We start from the raw sequence: 12,892 nt of genomic DNA, 5'->3' as shown, positions 1-12,892 counted from the left end.
AGAGAACGTGTTTATCTCCCTTCTTGCAAGTTACCTTGTAAAGATGCTTAATGTGGTTATTTATCACCAAGGCTGAATCCTATGTAGGAGCCATAAGTAATCTGCCAACCTCATTCAAGGCAAATAGGAGGGTCCAGGAAGCAATGGTGTTGTGTGTTTTGTAACCCTGGCCACTTCTTTTCAGCCACGGTGCATACACTGCGTAGTGTATGGATCCAGAAGTAGCCCTCCCTCACTCGGGCTGAAAGCCTTTAATTGTCTGTACAGGATGAAGGAGAGAAACCACCACCACAGCAGCCGCTGCCTAAAGAGGTGGATAGCCTCGCGCCCATCGTCATGCCAGTGTCTGTCCCTGTAAAGCTTCTGTCACCTGAGCCCAGCATGCAGCCCTCTGCCAGCACTGCCACAGCCAAAGACAAGCCTGCCAACTCTGTGTCAGATGATGAGATGCCCATTCTTGTGAAGATGACTTACTCTCCACCGTGCAGTCCAAAAGTGGCCAACCCCTGCTCATCCTCTGTGAGTGCTGCATTTCTTGCCACTAACTGTGCTGTGCTTGTTAAATCCCTTTGTTCATAGTGCTGCTACTTTCTAAAATGTCTGTATTTCAGACTATTTTCAGGAATCTTAATGATGCCTAATAAACAAAAAAGGGCTGTAGCATCATAGCATTTCTTCCGCAGTCATTTGAAAATATTCATTTTCCCTTTGCTGGGGAATCGAGACCTCAGTTGAAAATAAATCATTTGAAATTGGATTGTGATATTCTTTTATCCCACTTGAACAAAGGGATTTAGTATCTTTTTACTGGTTTTGTTTTTTTCCTTTTCAGGCTGCTCTGTTTTCATGTTATTGCTTAAATTCAACAGTTTTATTTCTTCCTGTTTTTTCAAGCTAGATATATGTGCTTGTCATTTCAGCTGAAGATAGGAGAGCACCGTGCAGTGCTTACAGTGTGTGCTTTAAGCCAATATTCTGAAGCTTGCCGACTCAGAGTTTTGCAATGAAGTCATTTTTCCCTTTCCCTCTGCATGCAGCAGATCTAAGGTTTAATCACTGGGAGTTCTGACATAGGAAAAACGGCTGTGCTTAGTGCTTTCATTTCACTCATACAACAGAAATTGTCAGACAGCATGAGGAATTGAGTACTTGAATGAGATCTGAGAATGGTCTTGTTTTCCTTAGAGAGTCCTGGAGCAACCAGTATTTATTTCATGCTCTAGTGTACAAATAGGTGCTGCTTGTTCCTTCAAATCCATGCTTGCAGGCTACGCCATAAGAGATTACTGGGGAGTGTAAGTACTGCGTGGTATTATCTGTATAATGCAGATAAATACTCTTGTGATTTTTCTTGGTTTTTTCCTTCTCATGAGGCTGATGGCCAAACAAGAGGGCAGCATAAACCATGATGGGTGACTCCTTATAATATTTGTGTATTTATCCCCTACCCCATTCTTCACTCAGACATACACACTAATTTAAAAAATATATAAAATGTTTTACTCTCCTCCTTTCAGAGACAGATTTTACACATAAACTTCCACTTTACTGTGGAAACCAGGAACTCGCATTACCTAGCTTGTAACTCAGCAGCACAGTTTTTCTATTCTATTTCTAGTTTCTGGAGAGAAAAGGGACAGTCTTTTCTGAATCCTTTAGCTCTGAGTGGGAGATCTTCTCAAGAGACATCAGAGTAGGTGGCTTGGGCTTGTGTATTTCTGCAGCGTATGTAAAGTGACTGTGATTAAATCTGCCAGTGTTTGGCTAAATGCGCATTCATTCACTCAAAATTATGTTTGCGGTCCTTGTTATTGCCCAACCAAACTAAACTTACGTAGTTTCTTATCTGAATCCTATCATTTAAAAAGCATTGGAAGTGTTCAAAGATCAAAAGATCTACAGTTCCCTCTTCATCTGTAAAGAGATTGTGCCATTGGAGACTCTTTTCTTAATACCAAAGCACTGGAGCTCTGTTGGATTTATTTATACTGTGCTTTGAGCTGTCCAGAAAAGCTCCCACAAAGCTCATGAAATCAGTAATATTAAACAGCAGAAGGAAATTAAATATTTAGCAAAGCTATAGGATGGTGAGCTGAACATAGCAGTCAAATGAGGTCCATCAGGTTCTACCTAAAATGGATCTATCAAGGTTTGGCAGCAGGGCCTATAAAGATGCATTCAGTCTTGGATAATAGGAATCAGTTCCTGGAGCTTCAGTAATGTATTGGGGTGATTCTTCATTAAGAGGCCATGGACATCACAATGTCCTTTAATAATCAATGTGATCTTTTTTGAAAGTAGTGTCAGTATAACCCCACTGAGGCTAAGGTACATACAGCAGGTGAAGCAGCAGAGGAAGTGGAGGTATATAGGACTTCTAAGATGTCTTGGGTAGTTAGTTTGCTTTACACTAGTGAGAAAGGAGTACCAGCTCTTTCACATTTAAAGAGAAGAACAAATGAGCCCTCAATCAAAGACTTGGATCTGGCCTCCTGGGTTTTTGTTGGTTTGTTGGTTGGTTGGGTTTTTTTTCTGGAAGTTTAGGATTGGGTTTTTTCCTGCCCTTTCTTGTTTATCCACACCAAATGCTCGCCATCGTGATGGACTATGTCTGTGGTTACAGGTAACCCTCACCCTTTCACTATTCTGAATGTCCTTCATCAACAGAATTCTCTATAAAGCTGCATTTTTTCCCTGCAGAAGAAAAACTCTCCCAAAACTTAGGGTTTTTTGAGAGAAGAAATGTCAACAGCTGTTGGAGAGGATACAGCCATGATCTAACAGAGAGGACAAGACCTCTGTAATGAAAAACATTTCACAAGCTGGAATGTATTAACATAAGGGATAAAGGGTGACAGTGCTAATGCTCCTTTAACATGATTTTTATTGGGTGAATGTGATTCTCAAGAGCCACCCATGGTGTAAAGATGCATGTTGTCTAAACATACACTGTAGTAATTTACTTTATGTAGTAGTAGAATTTACCACATGATGCAGACATTACAGACTAATGGAGTAATCTGTCAAAATTTTTTTTTCCAAATTTATCCTAAAGAAGATCTACAATCTGAACACTTGAAAGGAGTATATTTAATACTGTGTTCATTTCCCAGCTTGTGTTCTGAAAGCACAACCTGAGACCCTTTTTCTTCCCACCTCACCCCCAATACCCAGAAATCCACATTCCAGGTTTGCACAAATTCTGTGTCTTCTGCTTCTGTGGACTCTTAAGGGTTTATTGTTAAATTCCTTTTAACATTCCAAACCCTAGAATTTTAGGCACATTTCAGTGTGTGAATTTCCCAAATGGTCATCTACAACCCTTTTTCCTTCACGGAAAGAGGAGAGTTAAGTTCAAGATTTGTTGCAGCTGGACTGTACTCAAGCTGATGGGAATGTAGTGATAAGAGGCAAAGAATTTGAATTTATTACATTTTTCTTCCTTTGCTGCTGCTGAGTACTGTGGTAATTTCACTGAGCTCATGTGTCCTTCCTAGTAAAACAAAATAAATGCATTGGAAAACATCTCATATAAAGTTTCTAATAAACTGTGACTGGGTGATTAAGTTTAACTCTCAACAGACTGTATTCATTGCAAACAGAAGTGCCCAGGGTGTTCGGGTGGAGCTGAAGAAGTGTGTGGAAAACTCACAGCCTGAGAGAGCTGTTCCCTGAACCTTCAGAAGCTGGCAGCAGCCTCTCCATGTTGGTACCTGTGGCTCAGCCCTGCCTTGACCTAGAGGGCTTAGTGAGGGAGGAGAGAGTAATTTGTCCAGGTTTTGCTCACTCCCCTGAGGTTTCTGTGGAGCACCAGATACTGTACTGACCAGGCATATTATGGTGGTACCTGAAGAGCTACTTGGTGGTAACAGTTCTGTGGCTGTTGCCCTAAACTGTAAGGGATTGTGTGCAAACCACATTTAAGCATGCCTAAATACTAAAGTTCTGCATGTTTTCCTTTAGGAAATCAGCAAAAAAACTCATCAAAGTGCTGTAAAATTGGAAGAAAACTTCAAACCATTACAGGACAAGAAGAAGTATCGGCACAGGCCCGAGCCTCTCTTCATACCTCCTCCTTCCTTCAACTTCAGCATGTCCCACTCCGGCGCCACCCTGTACCAGAGTCAGCTTCGCTCTCCCCGTGTCCTTGGAGATCATCTGCTGGACCGAGCACACGAGCTTCCCCCCTACACTCCGCCGCCGATGCTTAGTCCCGTTCGGCAAGGGTCTGGTCTCTTCAGCAGTGTTATCACATCCTCTCACAGCACCTCGCACACTCAGCTGCCGCTTACTCCGCTGACACCCACTCCACGGGTGCTCCTCTGTCGGTCTAGTAAGTGTTCCGTTTACAGAGTGGCAGTGCATTGCAGATATCACTGTCCTCTCTGCTCTGTTCCCACAGGGATGGTTGTTACGTGTCCTCACCTGCATGGCTGGGTCTGCTACTTCAGAGGCACAGTTCATTTTTGTTAGGTTTTTGCCTTGGATTTTGTAGAGGTGGTGTTAAGCATAAAGGGAATAGAGGAACCTAACCAGCGAGTAAGGCTGGGATCTTTTAACTTAGTCTGCCTCAAGAAAGGTCACAGCTGGGCCTTCTGAAGTGGAGGGAAAAGACCTGGTTTAAGACATGAGGTTCATTTTAAGTATTTTTCAGTGTTTCACAAGAAAAGGTGTCTAGTCATACATTATCAGGGCTGTAGAAACCTGTGCAAGTTAGGATGTTTCTGTTACCTCTAACAATTTAGACTGTTTTCTGTCTAAATATTAATCAAGTGTAATTTTTGCTTAATGGACCAGAGTAATGTTGGTGTTAATAAGGAGGTGGCAGTGCAGCCTGGGAGGTGGAGCATCAGCAGCGCTATAGTTATTACCAATATACCCTTATACACTCAAAACTCCAATCTCTGTTTCAGATAGTATTGATGGAAGTGTCATTCCCATGACGCCTGGGCCTGGAGAACAGACTGTTGAACCGTAAGAAAAACAATATTGTTTTTGTCACTACTGCAATAGATTGGCTCCAGCCTAGAGTGTGTGGTCTGAAGTGTTTTTAACCAGGCAGGTAGTGTTCAGCTGCCTGTAATCATGTGTTGGGCTAGATGCGTTCAGGGTTGCTCTGGATGGTGGCTGAGGACATTGGGAGGAAAGTGGGTGTGAGAGATGTATGTGGATGATGTGGCTCAAAAATGCTGGGAAAGGCTTGGTAGGAGCCACTGAGGATGAAAAAAGGGCTAGTGATGGCTGGGAGGGCTGAGGGCTGTGTGGTGTGACACTGGAACAGGTTGTCCAGGGGGGTTGTGGATGCTTCATCCCTGCAAGTGTTTAAGGCCAGCTTGGATGGGCTTTGAGCAACCTGGTCTAGTGGGAGGTGTCCCTGCCCATGCAGGGTGGGTGCAACTAGATGATCTCTAAGGTCTCTTCCAACCCAAACCCATTCTATGACTCTTTGATCCAGTACTCCTGCTTTTATATATATTAACTGTGGGACTTTGGAGAGATGTTACCTGCTAGGTCCCCCAGAGTCATCTGCATATAGGGTTGTCCCTCAGCAGTAATAATCTCTTTCTGCTCTCTGCTGAAGAGTGCCATTCTCTATGGTACAGAAAGTTACTGTTTTCAGCATCTAGCCTCTTCACTAGACAGCACGCACATAAGGTATGATGTCTCAGTAGAGTTTCAATGGCATATTGAAAATTTGACTTCCCCCAAGAGATCACTTCTCTACAACGTTCGAAGAACTTACCCCACGGGGAGTAAAGAATTGCATAAAGCAATCTGACACAATTTCCTGCCACTCCAGTGTAATAAAAGTTTTGTTGGAAACAAAGTATACACTAATGTGACTTCCGTTTTTTCTGCACATTGTGTAGTTGATTACATACTTATTTATTTATCCTTGTAGACGAATTAATATCGGATCCAGGTTTCAGGCTGATATTCCTGACCTGCAGGACAGATTGCTAATGGAGAAAGATGTGCACAAGGCTACTTTGGTTTGGAAACCATGGCCAGAACTGGAAAACCAAGGCTTCCAGCAAAGAGGTACAATGATTTGCCATTTTACAAGTTCATACATCACCCTGTACCTGTGGAAGAAATTCACATTGACTTCTCATATGTATGCTGTACAAAATGTTCAAGAGTGTTTAATTACTGAGATTGCAGAGCAAGAGACCAGAACTGCATGTTACAGGTTTAAAGTAGCAGCATTATACAGTGGCACTTAGTGAATTCTGGCTGAACTGCTTTCAGGCAGCAAAGGGGGAAAGACGATTGCTGAGAAGCAGGGGCTGGGGTTTGGCTACTGAACTGTCTGGTAAGGACAGAGATCAGAGATGAGAGGCAGCTGATGGCTCCTGGGCCTGTCGTGTGACCATAACTGAGAGCAAATGTGATGGGCTCAGTGGCTTCTACTAGTCCTGAGCAGAGTTTGTTTCTGCTTCCAGCATGGTTCATTTCTGTTTCTGCACCCCAGCTGGAGCCTTCTTGGCACAGCAACGTCACGGGTCTGTGCAAGCCTCACTGCCAGATCTCTGGCTCTGCAATACCCTGTCCCATCCCAAGGATGCACTCTGCAAATCCCATCACATCCCCTCTTCAGTGAGTGATCCTAAAACCAGGAGATGGGGTGCTGGGGGGAGAGAGTATGAAAGCTGTAGCCCTGAACTACATTGTCTTTCAGTGGTATTACAGAATCCTTGGCTCTAGGTGTTTGACTGGCAGGCTACTTTATTTGCAGTAAAATGTTGACTTGTTTTCCGACAGTGGAAGACCTTTTAAATATGAGCTGTTCCAGTGTGTTACCTGGTGGAGGCACTAACTCAGAATACGCTTTGCACTCTCTCTTTGAGGCAAAAGGAGATATTATGGTAAGATAAGAAGCTGAATGGGGAGATATGATCCTCTTCTGCAGATAAATTAGCATGCTTTATTAAATGGATTTAGCTATGGTTATATAAAAAAGATATTTCTGATTGATTAGCAGTGATGCTTTAAACATCCTGTAACATTTTTGGGGAATGACTTTTCCCTTTCATTCTTTGATAAATTTAAATTTCAAAGCAGTGCCTCTCTGAAGGCTTACTGTATATTTCATATAGATAAGATTACTTAGTTTATAGCCTTAGGGCTTTGAATGTCTCCCAGTGCTTGCTCCAGCCCTGATATTTCACAAGCTTTATATTTGGTCATAGGAAGCGTAGTCCTCTTCCAACCCTTATAAAAACCCTTCTCTTTTTTTTTTTTTTTTTTTTTTGGTAGCAGCAATCACATCTACTTACTTGTTCAGAACTGTGAGGTAATTGCACACAGTTCTCATATAAATAATGCATTTCAAATATTTGCATTAGTTTAGTGATGGAAATGTTATTAACTATTTCCCTGTGTTAGGGAAAGGCAAGGCCCTGCACCAGTTTCCAGTTCCTGGAAAGCCAATGTAAAACAAAATGCAGCAGAATACCAGGCGGGAATATGTCTCCAAGGATTGTCTAATGCAGGGTTTTGTAGCTTGCTTCCCAGTTTCCATAAGCTCTGTGTAGCCTCTACCTGAGCCATCTGAGGCAGGTGCCTGAACTTAACTCTCAGGCCATGGAATTTGCTATACTGGGGGCTCTGCACTGTCAGGGCAAACATTTTAGGGATCCACAAATCATCTGTCTCCCTGATCCAAAGGAGGATTAGCTGTACTTGCTGTCATTCCTGACAGATGTTGACCTGAAGTGATATTCTAAGACTTCATACTATAAATATTAATGCTGTCAAACCAACCATTAAATATTAGTATTAATTAACACTATCAAATAAAAAACTATAAACATATTTTTATGTGGCATTCGGAAGGGAGGGAAGAGCTTGAAGTTGTGAAGTAATAGCCACATTTGTGCTGATTAAAGCTGGACAGGTGTCCATTAGGTGCTTTTATGTGAGGTACAGTGTTAATGGGCCTTGGAGTAATTTGATATGATTTTGTATGACAGAAAAGAAAAAAGAAAGGAAATTAATTCATATCCTCATACCAGATAGTCTTCTAAATAACACAGTTGTATGAGGCAACTGACTTCATTTGCTAATTGTTTTTTTACCCTGCTTTTCCATTTAGGTTGCTCTTGAGAAGCTGCTGTTGAGAAAGCCAGTGAGGTTGAAGTGTCATCCTTTGGCAAATTACCACTATGCTGGTAGGTTTCCTGGCCACTTCTGTGTCTGCTGTTTACAGAGTCCAAGGCTGACATCCCTGGCTGGAGCATGGGATCATGCTGCACTCTCTGCTGTCTGCTGCAGGGATGGCAGCCTCTAATAGAGAGGTGATGTGGACACTGCAGAGTGGTACTTCTGGAGCCTTTTGTTACAAGTGTCACAGTTTTTCACCTGACTGGTGATGTACAGAAACTCTACATCCATGTTGCTGAGCAGGGTTCTACAGATTTAAGACTGGCTTGAGTAATTTTTTCCTTTTTTAAAGCTAAATTTAAATTTTTCTCCTTTTAAAATTGCTTATATTCATAGATTATAATTTACTACCAGTAAAGTCTTAATTTTCTGGTATGTAAATGTCTGCCATTGTGCCCTCCTTTCCTGAGATGATGGTGCATGATAAATAAAGATGATAATCATGAGCATCCTTCCAAAGAGGCAGTGCTGTAACTCTCACTAATGTCTTAGTACTGAGTACAGAGCCACTCTTTGCATGGATCTAGCAAAAAAAACCCCACCCAACAAACAAACCAAAACAAAAAACCAACAACAACAACAACCAAACAAACAAAAACACCAAAGCTATTCTATTGAGCTTAAGCTCAATAGAAAACAAGTCACAAATCTTCTGGTGGTCAGTCAATCAATCACAATGTCCAGGGTCATATACTGATGTCCAGTTACAGTCATCATGCCACGTAAATTTAGAAGCAAGGTGCTTCCTGACTGTACCAGCTCACTGGAAGGATTCCCAAGTAACAAGGACTCTTTTGTAAAGCAACTCCTTAACCGCTTGGCCTGAGAACAAGAACCAGAAATGTTTGATGGCAACTGATAATGCGAGTGAATAAATTTGGAGATCGGGTTTTCAGTCCTGGCTGGAGGAGATGCGTAGTGCCTTTGATAACAGCTCTTTTGCAGTCCAGAGGGTGGACGTGGGGGTAGATGGAGGAGGATGTCAGCCAAGAATGTTGACCAGGGTCTCTTGTCTGCAGAGATAACCCCAAATCATATGTGTGAGACAGTCCAGGGCATAAGAGCAGGAAGATGAGGAAGTAACCCAGGAGCCTCATCCTCAGTGAGAGATTTTATTAGCAGAGCAGATAAGAAATTTCTGCCTGTGTGACAGAGGAGGAGGAACAATTTTCACTGAAGCAACTTCACAGTAGTTTCAAGAAGTGTTTTATTGCAATGCAGGGAGGAGCCAGGAGAGATTGTTTTGTTTAATCTTTATGTGAGATGACATTAATCCTTGTTAACTAGCACTGAGACCTGTAGACATGAGTGTATTCCCATTTCTTAAGCAGGAAAGAAAGTCTCATTCTGCTTATCACAGCATGAAACAAAAATCTCACCAGTCTGGATTTAAGTACTGTAAAATAACAAGACAAAGCATTACTTACTAATGCTCTTGAATGCAACATGTGATTGCAACTTACATTGACAGCCACTCGTCCAGCACCATGCAGCAGCTCTTGAATAATAGTTTATTTGTGGTTGATAATCAGCCACTCAAGGCGTATGGGAATTTCTCACAATCTAGTGCATTAATAGCTTCAAGTGGCATTTGTTTGAGTTAACTCCTTGGGCTTTCTGCTCCATACTCAGAAATCACAGCTCTCAGGCACTGCCACATCATGAGATTAAGTGATACCACTAACATAAATACCCAAACTCATCCTTAGCATTGCACTCAAATGAGGGTAGAAGTGAGTAGCTCACCTTTGAAACCTGTTGACTCATGGGGGATGCAAGTTGTGAAACTTCAGGCTTCTCTGTTGTGTGCCAAGAGAGCTGGGCGTGCTGACCCAAGACTCCTTGGAAGTACACCCTGATCTCTCCATTCTAATGCTTTGCCATCTGTCAGGATGGTGTTTTAGGAAAAAGAAAGGGAATATGTAACTAATAGAAGAGGAGGGCCGTTGCAAACACTTGAATTGTTATCCTTTGAACAGTGAAGTGTCTCAGGTCTGAAGTTCTCCTGCAGTGAGACTTGCAGGAGAGATGATGTCTTAAGTAATGTGCTCCAGGCAGTCAGAAAACTTACTGTACATACTGTGATGTGGTATGGATCAGACCCAAAATATGCTGTAGATAATGGATTTGAACCACCTCTCAGGGGGGCTCCCTGGATGTAGGTGTAGCCCCCTTGAAGACCACAGACTGGACCCAAACTCCCAAACTTTGTTGAAGGTATTTATTGTCAGTTAAGCAGTGCAAAAATGATATGCAGATGAAGCAAAATGTATAATACATGTCTAAACAGATCAGCTTTAAAATTTGATCTCCGTATTCCAAAGTCCAAAATTCTTGCTGCATTGCAGATATCTCTCTATACACGTTCTCTGTATCTCCCTCAAGCTAACAAGAGCAAAAGTGGTTTCCCAGCAACCAGAGTTAAAAACAGCTTTTCTTCTGTTTCTTTTCCTACACAGGATTTATTCTATTAATTAGGTTACTTCCAATTAACCCGCATAATCTTATAAGGGTCTCTGCTAATACCACGGCTATTGGGGAAACTCTGTAAGGCCTGAATTCTCCATAGGTGTACAATAAAATTAGTTCATGGAATTGAATTCTTTATTATTATTGTTATTAATATATTTTCAGGAGGGTGGGGCAGAGGCAGGAGAGCATGACTAGAGAGGTTTGCTGAAAACTAAGATACCTCCTTTGGTGGTGTTCAAGCTTTTAGAAGTTATACTTTGGCATAGTAGTGTAGGGTCCTGGACTGACTCAGTGCATTTACCCCTGCCCAAAGGAAGGGTAAATGCAAATGACTGGCAAGTTGTGTAAGAAGGGAATGATGCTGGTTCAGGTGGGAAAGATGGCAAGGCAAAAAGATCTGTGGGTGACAACAGAATAAATAAAACTCATGGCTTGAAGCCAGTGCCTTTCTCTGATGCTTAAGAGAGTGTTAGTGTAAATCTCTGTGGAAATAACTAATGCATGCTTATATCCAGTACTGGAAAAGCCTGTAGAAAATGGGTTACAGAAAAGTTAATTTTGTAGTTTTCAGCATATGATGGAGTGGTGAGATACCTGCCCTAAGCTTGTGACCCTGGGAGTGGAGACTGAAAAGCAAAACATTTGCAGTTAATAAAAAAAAAATCGAAATAGATGTATTTTAATAGACATAAGTCACTTGTAGAATTCAATACCATGCATGGTGGCAAGCCCAAGTTAATTGAATTCAGTACAGAGGCAAGCATTTCTATGGAGAATGGTACCATTAAGAAGAGTATTAAGGATTTCTTTAGTGTATGTGATGTTGCCTACTCTTACAAACAGGGCACTGCTTTGATGCGGTGGAACAATCCTGTGTTACTTCTGTTTGACCAATACTGAGGAGGCACCAATTCATTTCAATTGAAATGTTGATTTCACGTTTTCATGGGCAGTTAGACAGCAAACACAGAATACCAATATTTGAAAGTTGTATATAAAACTTTGATTAAACGATCAGAAAGCACTTTGTGTGTATTGCACATTGCTGCAACCTCTATCAAATTTTGACTTCTATCACAGAATATTTAAGTGTCTTACCTCAAGCCATGCAAATGAAGAGCTGCAAAAGGGCCTTAGAAGAGCTGCAGCCTGGAGAACAAAATTAGAGATGAACTTTTCTGTAGCTGAATGTAAAGTGGCATATAGAGGGTAATAAGCAATACAAGCCTTACGTATAAAATTATGAGCTCTGTGGTGATACTTCTCACTTAGACTGAGACCTTGGGATTATAATGCTAGTTCTGTGAAAGCATCAGCTCTCTATTTTACATGAGCTAAAAAAGCCTCCAGTCAAATATTAAGAGGATAGAGAACATGGTGATACCACTGTGCAAGTCTGTGGATTGCTTATATGTTGACTGTTATGTGCCTTTCTAGTGTCTTCATCTCTGTAGGAAAGTTTTAGAACTGAAAAAATTTCAAAGAGGGACAGCAGCAGTCATCAAAGGTGTGGGAGTGACTGAAAGGACATGCAGTCCTGAATAGCATGGGGATGGTGGTTGAGATTTGAAGAATGTAGGATCATTCTGTGAAACCACTGGGAGCCAGGAAATAAATGGAGGTGGCTCTTCAAGTGGAGCGTCCACTGATCTGTGAAACTGCTTGGCAAAAGATGGTTTGGGTGCAAGAAGTTTAACTGGTTGAAAGGAAGAGTGGGTCAGCACTTACAAGGATCGTTACTAAATAAGCAAGCTGCAACAGACTGAGGAAGTCCTCTGTGCCGAAAACGGTCAGAGGCTAGGAAGAATTAGGGAGAGGCATTAGATTTGCTTGCTGCTGTTTCCTAGGCAACTGCCTGTGACCACTGCTGGAGACCGAGTATGGGTTAGATGGACTCAAGATCTGAGTCAGCACAACTGTATTTGTATTTGGGTAGCAGCAATCTTCTGGCATGTGGTTGAGGTTCCCCACCCCTACATCAACATAAAGGGGGTGGGTTTTTATCACTTAAAATTAATTCACTCTTTTTTTAAGGATCTGACAAATGGACGCATCAAGAAAGGAGGCTGTTCAAAGAGGCATTATCCACCTACAGCAAAGATTTCATATTTGTACAGAAAATGGTAAGGTTATTTCTGTTCGGTCAGTTGTTTTTCCCATTTGCTGCATTCTCTTCCCCTTCCTTTTCTGTCCAGTGCCAGACCAGCTTACTGCAGGCATGGAGCCAGCAGTGGTTATAAGAATGCCTTTAGGA

At 41.9% G+C, this 12,892-nt stretch overlaps 1 protein-coding gene across 8 annotated transcripts in view; it reads left to right on the top strand.

Annotated features, from left to right (window-relative positions):
* Nucleotides 1–12,892, top strand: part of TRERF1 (transcriptional regulating factor 1) — a 99,289-nt gene that overhangs the window by 82,805 nt on the left and 3,592 nt on the right. For 6 of the 8 annotated variants that reach the window (XM_051615917.1, XM_051615914.1, XM_051615915.1 and 3 more), the window contains 7 exons: nucleotides 268–519; nucleotides 3,964–4,333; nucleotides 4,914–4,974; nucleotides 5,903–6,042; nucleotides 6,766–6,869; nucleotides 8,099–8,174; nucleotides 12,673–12,761. In XM_051615917.1, the coding sequence (XP_051471877.1) occupies nucleotides 268–519; nucleotides 3,964–4,333; nucleotides 4,914–4,974; nucleotides 5,903–6,042; nucleotides 6,766–6,869; nucleotides 8,099–8,174; nucleotides 12,673–12,761 (1,092 nt within the window). The remainder of the gene's footprint in view (nucleotides 1–267; nucleotides 520–3,963; nucleotides 4,334–4,913; nucleotides 4,975–5,902; nucleotides 6,043–6,765; nucleotides 6,870–8,098; nucleotides 8,175–12,672; nucleotides 12,762–12,892) is intronic. The other 2 variants (XM_051615921.1, XM_051615920.1) reach the window with 1 other exon arrangement.

Source organism: Apus apus, chromosome 3 (assembly GCF_020740795.1).
Source record: "Apus apus isolate bApuApu2 chromosome 3, bApuApu2.pri.cur, whole genome shotgun sequence".
Classification (NCBI taxonomy): domain Eukaryota; kingdom Metazoa; phylum Chordata; class Aves; order Apodiformes; family Apodidae; genus Apus; species Apus apus.
This window is presented reverse-complemented; position numbering and strand designations above follow the sequence as displayed.